The following is a 20117-nucleotide window of genomic DNA, read 5'->3' as shown; positions in this document are numbered from 1 at the left end:
TAAACAACCCAACCAACCAAAAATGGTAATTGTATTATAATGTGCTCACAAAGCCTACTTGAAATAGATTGGGTTATGTCGAAGACAACAGTAATCATCAACCAAGGATCTTAAATTTGGACAATATTTGTCCAGCAATAAAGCTTAAACAAGTCATCATAAATGAAAGCTGAAGTTTGTCTGACTTCCACATTTCCATCATGGTGCTCTCTGGGAATCATTGATGCCATGCTGTAGGTCATTGGACTCATCCGTAAATATTTGGAATTTAGTTAATAATTTAGTTGCACAAGGTTATTGTGAGTGTGTGGACTGCAGGTAATGTGTATTTTATTTGCTTATGTTTTTGTTATTTCCAGTGAAAGGATACACTGTACATACTGCTCGGGCCGCAGAATTGTCCTTTTTGTAAGGTCTGTATTACCAGCTGTCGTACGTGGTTCATGTTTATTTGTTTTCACTCAGAATTTACCGGCTGGGTAGAGAATAATGTCCCAACCCAACCGCCCGGACTGTTGGCTCACAAAAGGCGACTTCTTTTTTGGAACAACAGTTAACCCAGTTTCGCCAGAGTAAGCCAAAATCCTCTCAATCTCTTCAAGATCATTAGCTCCCTTGTTTTTCACCCACACTCAAGCAGAGTCTCAACAGCCTGTGCAACTGTCCTCAGAAGATCAGAGAGATGATAACAAGCAGCTATTTCTGAATTGGAATATGGAACAAGCCGAGCAATATAAGGCGGCAGACGGAGCAAAAAGAGCAGAAATTTCTTTGCTCTCGTTCCCATTTAACCAGGATGAATGGGATGATGGTGAAGAGTGAGGAGAAGGGTACTTTAGATGAGAGCGCTGGAGAGCTGTCGGTGTAAGACCTCGAAGCTTTAAAAGGCCTGTCCAGCTCACAATGCACGTGACACGCTATGTCCAAGGTCTGAGTGAAACACTCATTAAAAGAAAACAGGGAGGCGCCCTGTTTTTTGCGTTATTGCCATGAATTTTCAACACTTTCCTTCAGTCAGCCCTCTGCCCTTGAACTTGGCAGTCGGAGCTTCCTGATGGAGGTGTGTTTGTCATGTGTCATCCTCTGTCTTCATTTCCACATCAGGTTTGAGACTCCTTGTGACTCTCCAGCTATTGTGGGAGCTTTGACAGCAACCGAATCCCAAAATCAGTGCGATTGTTTGGAGAGAGAAGTGAACCGAGTGTATTTGTATTATCAGAAAAATCAGCCCGTTGCTCCGTCTCTCAGCTAGAAAAGATCATTATAATGTAAATTATTGCTTTCTGTAGTAATTCACAGTTTGGAATCATTATTTTTGATCCAGAGATGATATAGTGTAATATAAACTAATCCAGTTTGCAGGATCATTAGATCGCTAATGTTCAGATTTAAAAAACGGATATTATCATCAGATATAATCAACAGACGTCTGATATAAAGACTTATATGTCTGGTTTCACACCACATTTACAGTGAACACACATTTGAATTATCTATCTACATATGTGTGTATGTGTATATAAATATATTTAATAAACTAATGTATAGCGTTAATAAGTAAATAAGACTGCCTTGGAATGATTGTGTTGAACAAAAATTCTATAAAAAAAGGAAATTCAATGAAAAGTTGAATGCGACTTGAAGAAACTAATTTGTCAATGTTTAATCTTTAGTCATCATATTTTAGTTTAACTATTAAACTATATTATTGGACTATTATGTGAACAGATCCAGACTGCTCATGCGTCATGTATGAATTTTAAAATTCTCGGTTCAAGCTACATAAAGTGAAAATACTTAAATTACTGCACGTCTGCTGCTTATGGAAGAATCATTCATTCAGATTCTGCTGTTTATCTGTTTCCAGGTCTTGGGGGCTGCTGGAACCAATCCCAGCTCACACCGGCCGAGGGCGGGGTCACCCTGAACAGGTCGCCAGTCCATCGCAAGGCCAACACACAGAGACAGAGTAAGTTCATCTTATGTCAAGAAATTTTTTTTTTTTTTTTTTTTTTTTTTTAAACTCCCACTGAAATGACAGTAAAATAAGTAAGAAATGGTCTGTCTGAAAAATAATCAGATTTTCCGCTTTCACATATTGTCCTTGGAGAAAGTTTCAACAATTTGAGTGATTGTTTTTGTCACCGTGTCTCCGTGAACACCATTACCCACATTTTTTTTCATTTAAGGCATTTTGCTATTGTATAAATGGCAGAATTTTTTAACACAGCTATGTCATAAGTGTGACTGCTTGATTAATTGTAGCACAATGAAACCCAGCCTTTTCATAGTTTTTATTCTTTTTATTCATTAAATGCAAATTCATTCAGAAGCATAATGCAATAAAAGGGACGCTGCTTCCTTCTTCTTGCCACTGAATGCATTGCTGGGATTTTTAAATCAATTTGATCTTTTTTACAATCTTCCCGAATTCACCTCTTCCCTTATTAAATCCATTTTGTACATGTTCCAAAAAGTCTTTAAAACATACAGTTAAAACGAACGGATCCGATTTTCTTTTCTTTCTGTTCTCTTCCCTCAGATTTATTTCCATTTATCTCCAGGTACTGTTGGAGTTTTTGAAGAGATGGTTCACAGGTTGTCAGCAAAGGGTGAGAAAAAGTTATAATGAACATCTTGTGTGTGCGCTTGTGAAAATCTAATAAGACCAGTTGGCAGAAAAACTGGTGAAAACTGACAGACTGATTGAGGGAGCAACACGGAAAAATACAGTTTTTACATAAATAATACGCATCACAGTTTTTGAATGTACAATCGGTGAAACGGTGTGCACGTTCAAGACTTCGGCTGTGTGATGCCCTTGGAGAAGCAATCAGTTACACACAGTTATTTTATTTACTAGGAGCTCATTAGAGCGCTCAGGCTGTTGACTATTTTATGTTCATAATTATCTAATCTGCCCAGTTGATGCACTTGATCATGCATTGCTAATATCACATTAATAATTGCAGCATCGCCACTAAAAATTCAAATTCACTTTAAATTACTGCAGATTTCCCCTCTCTATGCTTTACATCATATGAACCTGATTGATTTTGAGTTGGGAGCTTTTTTTTTTTTTTTTTCTCGTAAAACATTCAAACGGCAGTGAAAACCTGTTCATCCATCAAACCTCAGCCCGGACGGATGTAAAATTTATCGTCAGAGATGATTCGCTGCGGTAACAAACTGTTGGACCTAAGGCCACCGTGCTGCACACCGGTCCAAACCACGCATCTAAATAAGCCTGAGTTGTACTACGACAAACTCGGGGATCAAACAGAATGAATGTATTAGCCGTTAAGTAAGATTGTGAGTCCACTGTGGGACGCAAAGCTTGCAAACTTAGCCCACATTTGGCGGTGTGACTCCGCACGGTTACCTCTGTGTTACGTCCATTAACTGTTGATTTACTGAATTATGAAACAAACTAGGTTTTCGCAGCCCTCTGATGTGGTTACCGCGTGATGCTTTTAGGTCTTTGATGTTCTTGCAAAGTCGTGCCATCTCTTTAATATGAGCCTTTGAAGCAGGTCTGGCTGCGCTGCGCTGCGTCCTGATAGGGTGTGCTGTTGCTCAGGCAGTGCCTTCTGTGGTCACAGTGTGATACTGCAATAGGACTCATGTTCATACTGTATTCCATTTGATGTCTGGCTAAATGAACCTGAAATATCTAAAAGTGTGTTTTTGCTGAACAGTCGGGTCACTGATGAATAGAATTTGAATTATCTGGAGCTGGAGCTCAAAGGAACAATGTTTTTCTGTCCTCTGTGGAAGTTTAATGGTGGCTGTGGTTATAAGAAGTGTACTGCTGTAAGATGTATAGATGAAGAGTCAGCTGAATGACTGTATGAACTATGCACTTTGTACCACTAGGGAGCATCAAAGGACTTTTAAGAGAGTGAAAAATTTCAATGTGTCGTACTTGGTGGAGCTGAATTTGTTATGGAAGATTTTTCAGCGGGGGTTTAAAACTCTTTGTATGGATATATCAAAACAAATGGAGGGTTTGTATAAGTTCACTGTAATTTCGGTGTGAAGGAACATGAAAATGGAAGAGGGCTGGTTTTCCCTAAGGGAGTGTGATGAGAACTTGGACGGCGTGCATTTCAGCTTTGGAGCTGAGCAATATTCAAAGAGATGTAGTTTTGTTAAGCTCTTTATGTCATCAAGTATTTATTTATTTTTTTAAACCTCTGAAACAACATAAAGTGTCTATGGGATGCTGGAGGAGCAATGAAAAGGTCAAAAACAGAAGCATGAAACAACCTTTGAGGGAAGAATATTCGACTCCCATTTGGTTTGAGATACTGTTTGAAGTTTACCATGAAAAAGGAAATCACTTTCATGGCCAGACGCTGTTTTCACAACTATGCATTCTATCATCAAACCTCTTCTGTGCTTTGATGAATAACATTTAGCATGAAGACAGGAAGGATGATCACAACCTGTGTATTCATTTAGAAAAAAGAAGAGCTATTTAATATTCACACGTTAATGTACACCTAACGTTCTCTATGGCTGCGCTGCTGACCGAGCACATTGTACATCTATATATAACAGTCTACATTTCAGATGAGCTGCACTGAAACTTTCTTCAGTCACATTTACACGTTTCAAGCAGCTGACTTCAGAGTAGTGCTGCATTTGTCTTTGGATTTGTAGTGGGAGATTTTTCTTTTTTTTTTTTTTTAAATCCTTAATGTAATTTGTGATTTTGATGTTTTTATGGAATATTGAGGCTGTGGATACATAAATATCTGGCAAGGCTTTCTCAAGCAAGCATTATATCAAAATTTGTGTCCGACTAATGCAATGCTTCGTACTGCATCTGCCAGCTCTTATTATTAATTTCCAGACTCAGCAGTTGATTTAACACACAAAAAAAAGAAATAAAAAAATCACCCAGTTCTTAAAAAATCATCACACCAAAAAGAACCCCAATATCATTTTAATCCATGAGTGCATTTAACATTCAAAAAAATTATACCTACTGAGAACATGGATGTGATCTATACTTGGATCCACTGTAACCTTGTTTATGTGAGATGGGTTCATGAAATATTTGTGTTGATGAAATATTCATTGGACAGGAAGCCGGGTCAAAAGGCATTATGCCCAATAAACATTAAATTTAGTGGAAATAATAGTTGACTGCATGTTATAGATACATCACCACTTGTAAATACTTGTCACTACATGCACAGGTTTCTGTTAATTACTTAAACAGAGCATTGTGAAGAAGCCCAACATTAGCCATATTAGAATAAAAAAAAAGAAAAAAAAGAAATACATGTCTGAAAAACAAATGAAATAAGGAAAAACTAAGATTTAAAAAAAATAAAACTGCTGGACTTTATGTATAAACACAACATAAATTACTGTTAATATGACTAATACAGACATTTATTCAGTTTCTTAAAAAAACGCCATAAAACTCTTGCATAATTTACAAAACATAGTGTCCCTGTGCTATCCACACAGACACAACTGTGCTGCCTTCTCTCCCAACAGAGTTCTTCATACCGTTGCTGTCCTTATGTTTTTTTTTTTGTTTTTTTTTTCTCCACCATGAATACTGGGTATTTAAACATGGAAACTGTTTCTTTTTTCAGTTTAAAAGCATCTCAAAGAGAATAAGACATTTTGATGTTTACAGTGCTAAATCTGGTATACATAGTGGCTGTTTGGTTAAAAACCTGTCTAATGTCAGAAGTCTCTGTTTTAACAAAAAGCAAAGAAAAAAAAAAACAGCTGCTCAACGACACTACTTCCTTGAGGCAGGTGAACTCGTGGGGCCTGCACGTCTAGAGTGCAGATATGCATAATGTAAACATTTCCTTTTTCTCCCAGAATACCTTCCGGAGAGCCACGCTTTTCTCGATAAAAACAAAAACAAACATGGGACACCTAAACTAGCTCACTGTTTCTCCAAAGACACCACAATTCCTCTGCTTGAGAGTCCGGAGTCCAAAAGGCTTGTGCTACAGAGGAACTGACCTGTAATTCGCCATGTTAAGGCTTGGTGTAGTTATACATTTACTCTGTAGTCCCTAGGTCACAATGCACAGCATTGCTATTAACCGCTTGGATTCTTTTTTTCTTTTCCTATTTTTTTTTCTTTATTTATTATAAAAACACACAGACACTCAGGGTACATATTGGCAGCCTTCAACGACAGCTGCTTTTCATTGCGTCCTCGAGGCTGTCTCTGCCAAATCTCAGTCTCTTTGGCAGAAAATGCTCCTCGTATTGTTACCTTTTCCCAATTTCGCTTTGCCGAAGAAAGTGGATGTTGTTGGCGCTGTCTGCCAACTCTGGGTACTGCTCAATAGAGAGCACGTAGTACCCATCATACCCCAAAACCTTCCCACTGCTCAGGAGCTGCCTTTTCTCCCCCTCTGTCCAAGGGCGGATCCCTTCCTCGCCATCACGTACTCGTTGCTGCTCCCTGGCCCACGCCCCCGCAAGGGCGCGCTGACGAGCGAGCTCAACAACCCGAGCTTTCTCCTCGTCCACCGTGGATCCATAGCGGATGTGAAGTGCTAGGGCGCCAGCACGAATCTCCACATCTGCGAAACGGCGAGTCCGGCTATCCATGACTGTGGTGGACTGGGAAACAGTCACGTTGACGCCGTTCTCCAAAGTCTTGTGTCCGCTCGTGAGGTGCAACGCGTTAAGGTCGGCATCCGGAAGGCCTGGCTTGACGAAGTAGTGCGTGTCCCGGCCTTCTATCGTGAAGTGCAGGTCTTCCAGATAGAAGGCGTTGTTGAGGATTGTCGCAACCTTGATGCAGTCCTCGCTGGCCACGTTGAGTGTGTGAGTGTGGATGCTGCCCTTGTAGATGGCGAACATAACAGCTCTTCCGATGGGTGACATTGCTGCTGAGAACCACAGCCAAGACTTTTCACCTCTGTGACCTCGACTGAGCTGGACCTCTGGCAGACGCTCGAATGACAAGAGCGAGTGGGCTTGCCGGGTTACTTCCTGCTGGACCCCAGAGATAGACTGTAGGAAAAGTGCAGTGAAACGTTAACGCCTGAACATGGCAGAACCCAACTCTCCAGGCCATTTAGAATCAGCTATTGCTCTGCTTCAGAGAGTTTTTCATCCCCATCTTAAGATAATGGTGTTTTTCAAGCTGTGTTCTCAAGCCAAAAGTAGATAAATCCCCCATGACAATTTTACAGCAACATTTTATATGTTAGGGCATTAGAATAAAGAAGCCCAGCATAAATAGCTTCAAAAGATTGTTTGAAAAGTGGCAACACCAAAATATTATGTATTATTTTATTCAAAGCTAGAAAGTGTTAAAACGTTTGCAGTTGTAACTAAAACAACACGACAGAGCAAGTACACTTTCCTTATTATACATATTATTATGCAAGTATGGCCCAATTAAGACTGCTATTTTATGAAATGCATAGCAATCCAATTAAGAGATGGCAGCTTTAAAATACTGATATAAAACAGAAAAAAAATTTTTTTGGTCTGTCTGAACCCCTACACTATTAAAAGCGCTCAGCATGTTGGCTTGAAGTGCAAAATAGTTTGGTTTGGTTTTGCTACCCTGTTTATTTTGTCTACAGTGTGCATATGAGACGTTTCATTTTACCCACCGGCAGATCATCCCACAGCTGACTCTTCCTCAGCTCATAGGAGGGCATGCTTAAATCAAATTTTGGGACTGGAAACCCAGGAATGGTGTTGTGAAGATGAAAGCCAAAGGTTACAAGCCAGCTGTTCACATCTGTGCGAGAAAAAGATATTAAATTTAGAAAGTTTCAAGTGTAAACCTTTGGTCCCGACCTCATACTTTCACATTGGCAAAACTATTTTTTGAGTTATGTTGTTACAAAGTTCGTGCTATATGCAGAAACAAGTAGAGGTCACAAAACGCTTTTTAAAAGTTCAAATTCTTCCAACAGCATTTAGTTCCAATCTCAGCGAATTCTTTTCATAGATGTACAAGAAAAAATTTATTCCTTTCTGCTAAAAACAACCATAAGGTCAGTGCTTAACTAAGCGCCGATTGACAATGAAAGGGTCACTATTATTTGCTATTACATTCATACATATTCATTTTCTGAACACAAATGACAAAAATTAAATGCTTTCAACATTAAAACTGTGAACATCTGCTCCTTTTCATTGCCATGTACTATTTGAAGCTCAATGTTGTGATGAATGGACAGATACACCAATGATAACTGCTGAATGATGGGTATTTTTTTTTTTTTTTTACTAGTTTCTGCCAGCTTATATATAAAAAACAATGAATGGAAAAATTCAGCAGCAGAAAAATTCAATAATGAAAATAAACATTCAACTACACTCACTTACCTGCAACATACTCTCTCACTTCATGGACTTTGCTGATCGGGTTGTTATTTCTAAACATGTACAAATTAAAAGGGACAGGCTCTTTGCTAACTTTTTTCCAAGTAGAGACATCTGGAATGGTCCACCTTCCTGACATTATGTCGTAATCCTGCTCCCCAAAGTGCAGCAGTTTAGTCAGAGGGTCATACAGTCCTCCATGAAACCCGAGCACAAGCTGGAAGTCTGGGTTCGAGTCAAAGTAGACCTCGCCGTATGCTGTGTACTGGAGCTGTTTCACCAGGAGCCCGTTGCTGGTGAAGACCGCCAAAGGTGTGCCGGTGTTATCGCAGGCGATGTAGAACTCCTCCCCGCTGCTGATCTCCATAGCAAACAGATGGCCTTGGAGGTCATAGTAGAGTGAGGTGATCTCTGAACTGGAGTGGTTGTACACGTGTGTAATCCTGGCCGGGTAGCTCAGGTCAGCATAAAAGTACTGCAGGTGTTGGCCCAGGCTGCTTTTGGTGGAAACTCTGCGTCCGAGTCCATCGTAGCGGTACTGAATTGTCCAGCCGCCGCTCTTGCTGTAGACCCGCACTAAGAGTCCTTTGGAGTTGTACTCAAAGATTTCTGCTCCCCTCTGACGTAGGAAGCCGTCTTCATCCATTCTGTACTGGATGTCTCCGAGGCGGGTGATGCGGTCTCTCAAGTCGTAACGCAGAGGGAGAAGTCTGGCGCTGTTTCCTGCGTTCAGCAGGTGCAGGTTTCCGTTCAGGTCGTACGTGTAGCGCCACATCACTTTGTCATTCAAGTACACGGTCTGGAGCTGGCCATCCACGTCGTACTCGTAGCTGTACTTCGTGGTGTTGGCAAAGGGGCCAATCTTGATCTCTCGCCTGGTGACTCGGCCCACATCGTCATACTGGAAAGTGATCCAGTACATGAGCGAGCGAAAGATCTCATACTGGATCTCCTTGATACGTCCATGAGCGTCAAAGTGCTTCGTGTAGGTCATGACTGCCGTCGAGATGATCTGATTTATATCATAGTAGATCACGCCAAACTTTCCAAACTGCTCAACCTTCCCAGAGATGTCATCAAACTGGTACAGATCTATGGGTAGAGGAGTTTCGTTGATGACACCTTGCACGCTGGTGACGCGCAGGCTGCTGTCATAGGTGTAATCGAAGCGTGCATTGACCATGCCGTCCTCGCTGAAGCGGAAAATTTGCCGGTCGACCAGAGGACCCACTTGGCGATAGCGGATGGAGCAGATGAAGCCTTCATTCTGCAGGTTGACAGTCTTCAGCACGCCTGCCATCTCGTCGTAGGTGAAGCTGACTCTTGTGCTGTCATACAGGATCTCGGACAGTTTGTTCTGCCTTCGGTACCTGTACACCACCCTGCGCCCCGTACCGAAGTGAGCCACCCTCAGCAGGAGGCCGTCTTCGCTGTAGTCCACCGCCACTGAGGCGTTGCTCTCTGGGGGGTGATACAGGTTCCTGTAGTAACCCACCGAACGGATGGTCTGCATGGTGTAACGCGCCACGCTTGGCATGGTGACAGCAGAGAGCCTTTCCAGAGAGTCGAAATCAAAGATGTACTGGCGCTGACTGTGCAGCAGGAGAACCATAGACTGAAGGGGAAAAGAGCAAAACGGGAAGTGCTTTCTCAGGTTTAATGCATTTCTAACATCATCCAAGCTGAGTGAGAACTGAATTAGAAGAAAAGTGAGAGAGACAAAATGCAGAATGCAGTAGGTGGTGTTAACTCTCACTGCTGCCATGATTGTACGGCATTTGTTTTGATGTGATAATAAATACATTGAAAATATATTGATGGTAAATATGAGATTAAATATTCACTTCACATCCCCGTGTGGAGAGACGCCTAACATATATGTGCTGACGAGCAATGTTTCCTTTCCTCTCTATTTACACTGTGACTGGTTTAATTTATTTACAGCATACGCAGTTTGGAGTGTGTACTGTCTTCAAGCGGTTCCCCATGTTTTCAGTTAAAATGTCACATCCAATCATCCGTTACTACACCGAGGTTCCCTGAGCTCTGTGTTCCTTGTCCTAGTGTTGACACGGTTCCTCGAGGTCACGCAATGAATAAGATGCAGCCAGAAGTGTCTGAGAAAAGTTTTTTTTTTCCCCCCCCTTTGTATACATGCTCCGCTATTTACTTTTGAAATCGAGATTCATTGTAGTTTAGGATTATTGTTTCTTAGCACAGAAACAGAATACTGTAATTTATAAAGTGAACGCTAAAGCCAGAGACAGATGTGAATGCGACAAAGACAATCACTCGACTGCTTCCAGCAACGAAGACACTTTCTCAGGCTTTAGCAGTGAGAAAGGAGCACATATTTAACAACTCGCTAAATACAGAAACAACACAATGGGCAGCAGATCGGTTATAATTACAGTCATTAGGCAACTGCTAAAATCCTGCAAGGATATCAACTATGTGTTGAAAAAAAAAAAAAAAACAACAACCCAGCATTTATGAGATGGAGTTCATGTCTGTAATTTTTACAATCCATTTTGAAAGGAAGGAAGAAATTAAGGAAAGTTGTTAAATCTGGACGAGATAATGGTGACAAAAACTAAACTGTGCACAGAGATGAAGGTAAGCGAACTTCATCCGCAATAAACTGGTGAGTAAATGAACGGTTGCTGTCTCATTTACAGCAGATCTCGCTATTTTTCCAGCTGTTTATTTGTTTTCATAATTAGCTCTAATGCTTGAAGACATAATGCTCAGCTGCCTTGATTGTAATTTGGAAATTTTTGTGGCAGTTATGTGTGGGGTGTCAACTCTTTGTTTGATAATGTTTGCTTTCAGTCCCTGGCCTGTTTTGCAAAAGGGGAATTATGTCACAAAGGTGGAGACAGCCAACAGCCTCACTGTTTAAAATATCCCTGGAGACCATTTCTGTGGTTTCTGGTCGTCCTGGATTAGGCTTCTTTCAAAAGAGACTTTTGACTCGTCCTATCAGGAGAAGCGCAATTAATTAATAACATTAACAACAATGACTCACTTGTGTTAAGTGCCTCCGCTATTTCAGTGAGCCAGCTTTCACACAATAAGACTTCCTAACACGGACATTATGCCGTTAAATGCACCAGCCACGTCTGCAGCGAGAGAGGCCTCTTGTTATTTTCTGAGCAGAGTGTGATGTGTCGGTGGACGCAGAGCAGCATTGTTTACATGTAAAGCTTGTAAATGATGTTCATAAATCTGCTGTTAGTGTGGAATGAATATTATGTTTGCTGGGCACCTTTGTAGTGAGCAGAACTGTGTGCGTGGAACTGCAGATTATTGCAAAATAAATGGTGACCTCTGCTAGAGGTCACGCTCTGGATTCACCCTGTACTGATAATGACTGCCGTGCAGTAATGTATATCTTATATTTTTGTCTCCTCTGGTTATTTTTGTGTTCTCACCTGCTCCAGGTAGGTGTAGCTCCATATCTTCCCATCAGCAAAAACCCTGGAAACCAGGCGGCCCTGGCTATCATACTCCAGCCGCTCCGTGGTGGGACCTCTCTGCAGGGCGCTGATTTGCCCGCTGCTTGTGCGGCTCACATTAACCGGCAGGAGCTTACTGCTGGGCACCCAGAGCACCGGGTGGCCTGCTGTGTCGTACATAATCTTTAAGAGGAACTTCCTGTGGTCATCATAAATCTTCTCCGTCCGCAGGGTGCGATCGTAGTCCACAGAAAGAATGTTCCGCCCATTCACCTGTAGGAAGGATTAGATTTAAGAAAAAAAAAAAAAAAAAAGACTACCGATTATATTATGTTGCTATGAACGGTCAAAGAAAACCCATGTACATATATTACACAACAGTATGAAGTATGAAGAACATATTCTTGGTTTTGATATCACTATTCTTTGTGTGGCAGGTTCTTAAAAGTATTCAGAAAGATTTTCACTAGAGTTGTCACAGAGATTAACACCCCTTTCACGAGGCTCATTAAACTGAGAGACACTCTGGCGATTGTTCAGGTACTCTTAAATCACAGCCTCCTAAATTTAGTGGAGATGAAAATTACTGTGAAGCAAAGTAACCGCCCAAGTTTAGTTCATGAAGTCTTGTAAATCATAAATCAGAGAGTCAGATTCACAGAAGGAGAAATAAGAAGAGGTGGACTTATGTACTTTACTAGAATATTGATAACCCTCTAACATACAGAACTGGATGTTAATGGGACCCATACATTTAAATGTAACACAAGAATTTCATTATTTTATTTAATTTTTTGCAAGGTTATAACAAGGACAGTGACACAGCCACACCACATCATGTCATTATTTGATCAATTTGTCGGATTATCAGCACAAGTAACCTGCACGGGTTTATTGATTCCCGAGACTTAATATTGCCATTGCAATGCTCCCACTGAGCTGAGCAAGGACCCAGAACCAGAAATAGTGACTTTTATATGTATGTGTTGATCATTTGCATTTGCTTCAAGGCAAAAAGGAAAAAAGAGAAAGAAGAAGAAGAAGAAGAAGGGAAAAAAAAAAAAAAAAAAAAAATCAAACATACCCTGAGCTTGCGTCCAAACACGATAACTTTCCCTCTGGCTTGTTCTTTGCGGAAGCGCCACTCCACCAAGTTCTGCCCACTCTCCCCTGGCAAGCTCATGTTGCGTCTGGCTACAGTTGGGTTGGCAGCACCTGCCAGGATGTGGGGCTCTGTCTGGTAGTGGGTGTCCATCCCGTTGGCATAGGTAATCCTCAGTGAGTTGTCGAAGCCAACCTGATAGCTACTTCTACATTGGTCTGTAAACAAAAAAGTGAACATAAAGTGCTACTTCCAACAGGAGGAAAGAGTTACTATGCACTAAAGTCAATGTTATGGATAGTTTCCTGAAGTAAGTATCCGTTGCATGTACTCGCGCTTTAAGTCTCCGGTATTTTAAATTAGACAATTTTCATATGAAAAGAATGGACACGATGGGCTGAAATCAGTGGACCATCTGGCTCTGGCAGAGAGTAGAAAGCATTCAGACACAACGTTGATGTCTCTCCCTGACACCAAAACCACACACTGAGGGAGTAATCACTTACACTGTCATCTGTCAGAGCCTCTGAGCTCTAATGATACACGACTTAAGCTTACTCAACATTGCCCCACTAACCCCAGAAACAATGACAAATAACCGTTCACAAAATAGCTGCCAGAGTCGGGGGAGATGTGTGCCGCGGCCTCACCCTGAGCCAGCGTGTAGAAGGCACGGATGGTGGAGGTATTGGTGGTGATGCTGATTTCCTCGTCAGTAACGGAGCTCTCGATGTCCACCGTCAAAGCGCTGTATATGTCCGTGTACAAATTGTTCACCATGCCGGTGGGGAACGTCACATTCATCAGCCGTCCTTCACTGTCGTAGCTGTGTGAAACGGCAAAACGTGGATATGTATGAGGGATCTTAGCGCCACAGTGCATTCAATTATCAGCTTTTTTTTTATCTGTTTTGTAAGATCCATTAACTTTATTGTAATTAAGATGTCACATTTTCTTTCTTCATATCAGGAGAGAGCAGGTGTCAGTATCAACCTGATACACAATCCAAATATTTGAAATGGGAGAGTGACACATCTCCGCAGCTATCAGTTTTAAATAAAAACCGCAGACTTGTAATGAATTCAATTATTTGGATGATTGATGCGTCATTACAATCTCAACTGAATGCTTTGCTTCTTTTTTTAGGTGAGGATATCATCCATGATATAATGCGAAGTGACAGTGAGTTACACAAAGGAGAAAATCATTTAATCACTGAGAGGCCATTGTACCAAAATAAAGACTAACTACAACACAGACGCAAGGTGGGTTGTCATATATATAAAATAAATAAATAAATAAAATCATGAGTTGGTCTGTTTGTTCTACTTAACTAAAAAAAAATACAAATCTAAAATGTATCATACAAAGTCGAGACAACAGGCCTTTACAACTGACATCTCTGCTGCTGCTCTGTGCATTATGGAAGATAACACAGCTACGTCTATGCTATTTTATAGAACTGAGGCAAATGTTATAATTAGGTTTCAATTAAATGCACAGAACCTAAAACAATTTGCAGTTACTAATTATAGATTGAACTTGTGCTGAGCTGTGAGCTCGGGCAGCGTGCACACACACACACACACACACACACACACACACACACACACAGGATCTGTGCATGCGGGTGCACACGAGGAAAACATTTGTTGTCTTTATACCTCATGGTTTGATGTTTCAGTTTAGAATTAAAAAGCAAGATAAATATTAGTGTCAAACTCAGCTCTGCAGTCGGTAACAAGCTCAAACAAATGTTTAATAAATTCTTCCACAGTGAGGCTGTTGATACTGTCTCCTCGTCTGTGGGTGCTTATTCCTACACATAATGTTATCTGGCAGAATGCAAAATGAATTTGTTTCCATTATTTGTCCTAGCGCTTCATTTGCAGCGTGTGCAGGTTCGAGTTGTAAGGAAGCCTAAATTCAGCTGCAGCCTAACTCAGACGGACTTCTGCTGAAGTGATAAAGCTTATCCGGTGAATGTCTGCATTATACTCACTCATAGAAAGTTGTCCAGCCGATCTCCGACGTCTTTGTGGCCAGCAGGCCGTTGTTGCCGTGGTAGGTGAGCAGCACCAGCTCCTGGCCCTGTGCGGTCAGAGTCTTCAGTCTGCCGTTGGTCCCCATTGTGAGCCAAATCACCTGGTTGTCGGGGGCAACAATACGCACCGGCATGCGATTCGGATCTCGGCGGATCCTCAGCGTGTTGCCGCTGCTGTCAGTAACAGCCGTGATATCGTTCTCTGTGCTGTAGCTGAAGGTGTATTTCAAGTCGCCGGTGAGCAGGCTTGCAGTGTGTTGGTGGGTGCCGTTGCTGTCGAACACGTACAGCTCCTGGGCATCAGGGGAAGCCACCTCGTACGTGCTGGCACTGGAAGTCAAAGTCGGCCCGTTTCTGTAGATGGCCCGGATGCGGATGTTGCCCAGGTCTGCCACGTAGAGTGTTCCGTCTGGAGCTGCCACTAAAGAAGATGGAGCATTGAGCCTTGCATCTTTGGCATAGCCGTCCCCTGTCTGGTAACAGTCACAGTTGGCATCATTCTTGCAGTCGCAGTCAGAAGGAGCTCCTGCCAAATGCGTTATCTCTCCATCCACAGAAACCTTCCGGATCCTGCTCATCTTTCTCTCATCTGTCTCCGCTATGTAAATGGCACCATGGAAAGATACAGCGATGGAAACGGCAGATTCTAGGGGGGTCAACTGCGCCCGCTGGCCGCCCGCCATACCGCGCTCCAGTCCAGCCAGTGGGCAGTGAATAGGGCGGCCGGCTGCGATGCTTACTTGACCGTTCTGTGTGATGCGCAGCACTATATTGTTGTCCAGGACGTACAGCGAGTTGTCCATGGGGCTGACTGCGAGGTCTGTGGGCCACTCCAAAATCACCTGAAACAAAGGACATGAACAGATTATTGCGTGTTCTTTTATTTCTTGTATTCTCATTTCCTTTATCTTTTCTCAGTGATAAAGATTCAAACATGAGCTCTGGTCACACGCAATAAAGCACATCCAAGCAAATGTACCGATGTTCTAACTCAATATACTGAATTCAAAAAGCATGAATACAGTGTCCTGCTCTTTCAAGCTCTTTCAAGCTGTCCTCTGTTCCTCTAGGCTTGGCCTTTACTCAAAGAAGATTACTTTTATCTCCCTTCTCAATGGAAGAAACATAATCTACCCAGTTGACGATTAAGACACTGGCTGGCGCAAGAATTGAACATGACATTTTAGTAGAGATGCAGTCTTTCTCTACATTGTGCTAGTTTATCAAACATAAAATGTATAATTTCAACAGCCCAGAAGGAAAAAGATAATGTGATGATAAAACCTTTGGGTTATACATTTATCTCTTATCCATGCGTTGTTTTTCCGTGGCTGATACAGGAATTTTAAGCATGATTCAACTTTTAAACATGCTGCGACGATTCCAAACTTAATGAAGTATCTGGGCTTTTTCTCCCTTTGTGACTACAGCAGAACTACAAAAGTAACCTTTTGTGTGAACTTCACGCCTTCCAGTTCTATTCGTGTCGTACGAACTAGGGCACAGCAGGGTGGTCGATCGAGTACATCAAATGAAATCAAAATTAAGTAAAAAATATTTTCCACGGATCAAAGCTTGATAGTAATATTGAACACATCTTGGAGAAGTGAGGAAGACTTGGCCATCTATTTGTCCCTGTGTGGTGAGTCAGAAATACTTCAGAGCATAAAAAAAGCACTCTTTTTTTTTTTTTTTTTTTTTTAGCACAAATGGGCATCAAACACACAACTGTGTGTTTAAACTTAAAAAAAAAAAAAAATGCTCCTGGATTGTGTTTTTCCAGAGGGTGATTAATAATAAAACAATTTCCCTTTAAGGCTGCTACTGGTTAAACTGCACTGAGCCAGTTCTGGAGCTCAGATGCCCGAGGATCATACAGTCGTGCCAAACCCATGTCTTTATTGGCTCGAACCAAATGACTGCAGTAATTAGCAAAAAGTGACAAGCTTAATCCTTTGTCTTCTTGTTCTCTCATGTTCTACCCCCTCATGTTCACCACCCACAAACTAGCACAAACAAAGATTGCTTTTTGCCCTTTTTGCATTTAAAATGTTCTCATGTTGCAAGAACACCCTTCCATTTTCTGTCCAACACTTTTTTTTTTTCCAAACTTTCAATACTTTTTTTTTTTTTTTTGAGTAGCTAATCTCACAAAAGGAACCAAACATATTTGAAATCTGATGTCAGGGTCACTGGTTTCCACTGTTGTAGTCTTTCCTATCAACTAAGTGCTTTGTTTGTACTATTTCTTTTTGTAAACTGATCTGCATTAGAACATTAGAAATCTAATTAAAATGTAAATTGGTTGCTTAAAAAACAAACCCCCCACCCCCTCAAAAAAACAAAAAACAAAAAACCTGTTATGTCTGGTGCACAAGCAAGAGGTGGGAGAACCTGATCCTGCGGCAATTTCACTTTGAATGTTCAATGCACCTAAAAATTCACTTTTCCCCCCTTCACTGTGTGAACGGACACAGAGGAGAGCTCACGAAAACCTCTATTTTCATTACAAAAAAAATTCTGTGTTTTATTTCACTTCATTATTCATTTTAAGTCTGGTCTCCAAACTCTGAAGGAGTCAAGTAAGGAGGGATATTCATGTTCAAGCACAAGAAGCTCCACTTATGCTTCGGAGGTAATGATATAACCTGCAGGATAACGACCGGGCGCCGTTTTTATGTCGCCCTGTTTAGAGGGAGATAGTAAATTTAGTCGGACAAAGGCAGCTGTCGTCAGGTGCTGCAGAAGAAAATGTTTTATCGGCAGCGAAACTCGCAATGGAGTGCTGCTTCATTATCATGTCTGGTCTAAGTGTCCTCAATGCTGTGAATTTTCAGTGGAACCCTAAACATTAATTCAGCTTCAGCCACATCAAAACAGGCCCCCCAAAAGGAGTAATTATTCTTCCCTTCATATCCTCTGCTGTGACCTGAAAACTCATCTTTTCAATAAACACTTCATGTCTCCACTTCCTGCCTAAATTACATCCTCCTCCAAGCACATATTTTCCACCAATACTCTCAGAGAAAATGTTCTGTTGTTGCTGAGAGTCGAGTACAAAAAGAAAAAAGGAATATAAAAAAAAAAAAGGAAGAGAAAGCATTTTCTTTGTCTCTGTTGTTTCTTCACAAAGCACCTTATAACAATTTTATTGCTCTTCCAGGAATTGGAGCATATTCCACTAATGTCACGATAACTTTCTCTGGATAAGATCTGCCAGTTAAATGCCAATATTTTATTCAACACTTATTTTACCGGGGAATCTTCAGTGAGATTAAAAAAAAAACAAACAAACAAACATGTCTGTGTCTGGACATGCAGCAATAACAATGTTAAAAACCGAAAACACAAAGCAGACAAAACCATATTTCTGACAAAATGACAATTAAAGTAAAATAGGTTTATAAAACCAGAAATGAAAATGCCATTAAGAACCCATTTAAGAATCAAACAAACGAAGGGGGTTCTTTAAAAAAAAGACCAACCGTCCCCCCTAAATTCTAGGGGGCAATTTGAAAACAGTCAATATAAATAAGTAAGAATGATCTAATGCTATCAAACAATGACTGGATTACACTAGAACATCCCTTCTCGAATACTCTTCCCAACAGCAGCCTGAACAGAGAGCACACAATTTCTGCTGCAATGATTCCGATTCCCAGAAAGAGAGCAGTTTTTGCAATTTTAAATTTAATTGCAGAGGGTTCTTGGCAGCAGGAGCTGCATGTTAAAAGGCTCTTTTACCAGGTTCAATGAAGGAAGGTAAATTCCGAAGAAAGCATCTGAAAGTCTCACTCACAAACCAGCAGCCCTTCAAAGATTATCATTCATGAAAATATGAGATGCACACCATCTGCATTATATGTGCAGTTATGTAATCAAAGATGAGTCACGGGCGTGCAAACAGAGCGGATCGGCGAAGCGGGGACCATGAGGCGGCGCTGTGATGCGCGAGTCGTACAGCCTGTGAGAGACCCGTCACCTGATTGATGTCCATGCTGGTGTCGCAGGTTAGAGGCCGGGCCGATGTCAAGTCGTTGGAGCCCAGGAAAGTGGAGATGATGCCGTTCTGGTCCACCTTTCGTATTGTGGTGCCGTCAACAAAATAAATCAGGCCATTCTTGTCGACGGCGATGCCTGTTGAGACAGGAGAACAGAAGAGAACAGAAGGCTGAGAAAAAAAAGAGAAACCTGTGATAACAAGGGAGCACAGTAGATATGCGGCATCTCTGCTTGCATGACTCTGTGGATGGAACACGATGGTTACATGTGTCAAGCTTGCCTTCCCATTATTCAGGTCACTGCAAAAAGCACATCTATCAATAATTCACCGGCTGCTTTTCTGGTATTAAATAATTTCTCAGGCAGAAGTGGGAAAGGCTGTATTCATACTGTATATGGGCACTTGCCACGTCTCATAACCCCCTCCTCTCTCTCTCCCTCAAAAACAACAAAAAAAAAAGGACCTCGTGAGGTGGAGGTGTCAATGAGTGGTGCGTTTGGGGCTTTTTTTTTTTTTGTTGTTTTTTTTTTTTGACAGCAGCAATCATCAACACTCTGCACACCATTTGAGGAAATGAATGAGCGAGGGAGCGGAAATGACAGCTTCGGCCAATTTTAGATGAAAGGGGTGAAAGACAGACAGTTGCCATGGTGACAACTGTGGACTAAATTGTCTCAAGGATTGAGTGTCAGCTCAGAGTCGTAAGGTGCGACCGGAGCTGGTACAGAATTGAATGCAGCACGGCTGCTTTCCATTCTCCTCATTGGTTTCAACCTGCTGTGCTCCGGGCTTAATTCCAGAGACAGAGAGACGCTGATCTTGGGAAAACTGTGCTGTAGTTTTTGGAGGATTCAAGTTGTTCTCAATCAGTGTGATGTTTTGTTTTACCGCTGGAGCAGTTTCTTTTCCGGCCAAGACTCTGTGTAAGGTGAGTAGTTTGGTTTGACCTGTGGCTAGGTCTACCGGAGATGGCTTTTTGTGAAAACATTGACAACCTGAGGGAGCCAGCACTGAAGCAGTGAGTCGGCTATTTGACAGTCTGAGATTTTCAGACAGATGGAAAGTGTCACATTTGAACAGAGTTCACCAAATGTCTGAGAGCAGAGAAAGGAAAAAAAATGACAACAACAACAACAAAAAAACAAAAAACTGAGCCATCTGCTGTTTTTT

The 20117-nt window shown here is 41.5% G+C and overlaps 1 protein-coding gene and 1 long non-coding RNA gene across 3 annotated transcripts in view; one reads left to right on the top strand and one right to left on the bottom strand.

The window, feature by feature from the left end:
- Positions 1-1910: 1910 nt before the first annotated feature.
- LOC115049861 (uncharacterized) lies at positions 1911-14165 on the top strand. Of its 2 annotated transcripts, none has more exons than XR_003841149.1 (3): positions 1911-1969; positions 2543-2612; positions 14047-14165. It is a non-coding gene; the product is annotated as an uncharacterized LOC115049861 (long non-coding RNA). The 2 variants fall into 2 exon arrangements; XR_003841150.1 differs by lacking the exon at positions 14047-14165 and adding an exon at positions 6411-7217 and having other exon boundaries at positions 1912-1969.
- Positions 5499-20117, bottom strand: part of si:dkey-237h12.3 (teneurin-3) — a 115139-nt gene continuing 100520 nt past the window's right edge. The window contains exons 20-27 of the mRNA XM_029512425.1: positions 18927-19081; positions 14903-15786; positions 13551-13726; positions 12883-13118; positions 11775-12071; positions 8344-9955; positions 7620-7750; positions 5499-7008 (exon numbers count right to left, since the gene is read on the bottom strand). Of these exons, the coding sequence (XP_029368285.1) occupies positions 6256-7008; positions 7620-7750; positions 8344-9955; positions 11775-12071; positions 12883-13118; positions 13551-13726; positions 14903-15786; positions 18927-19081 (4244 nt within the window). The 3' untranslated portion in view covers positions 5499-6255. The remainder of the gene's footprint in view (positions 7009-7619; positions 7751-8343; positions 9956-11774; positions 12072-12882; positions 13119-13550; positions 13727-14902; positions 15787-18926; positions 19082-20117) is intronic.

The sequence above is a fragment of the Echeneis naucrates genome, chromosome 10 (assembly GCF_900963305.1).
Source record: "Echeneis naucrates chromosome 10, fEcheNa1.1, whole genome shotgun sequence".
NCBI lineage: Eukaryota > Metazoa > Chordata > Actinopteri > Carangiformes > Echeneidae > Echeneis > Echeneis naucrates.
This window is presented reverse-complemented; position numbering and strand designations above follow the sequence as displayed.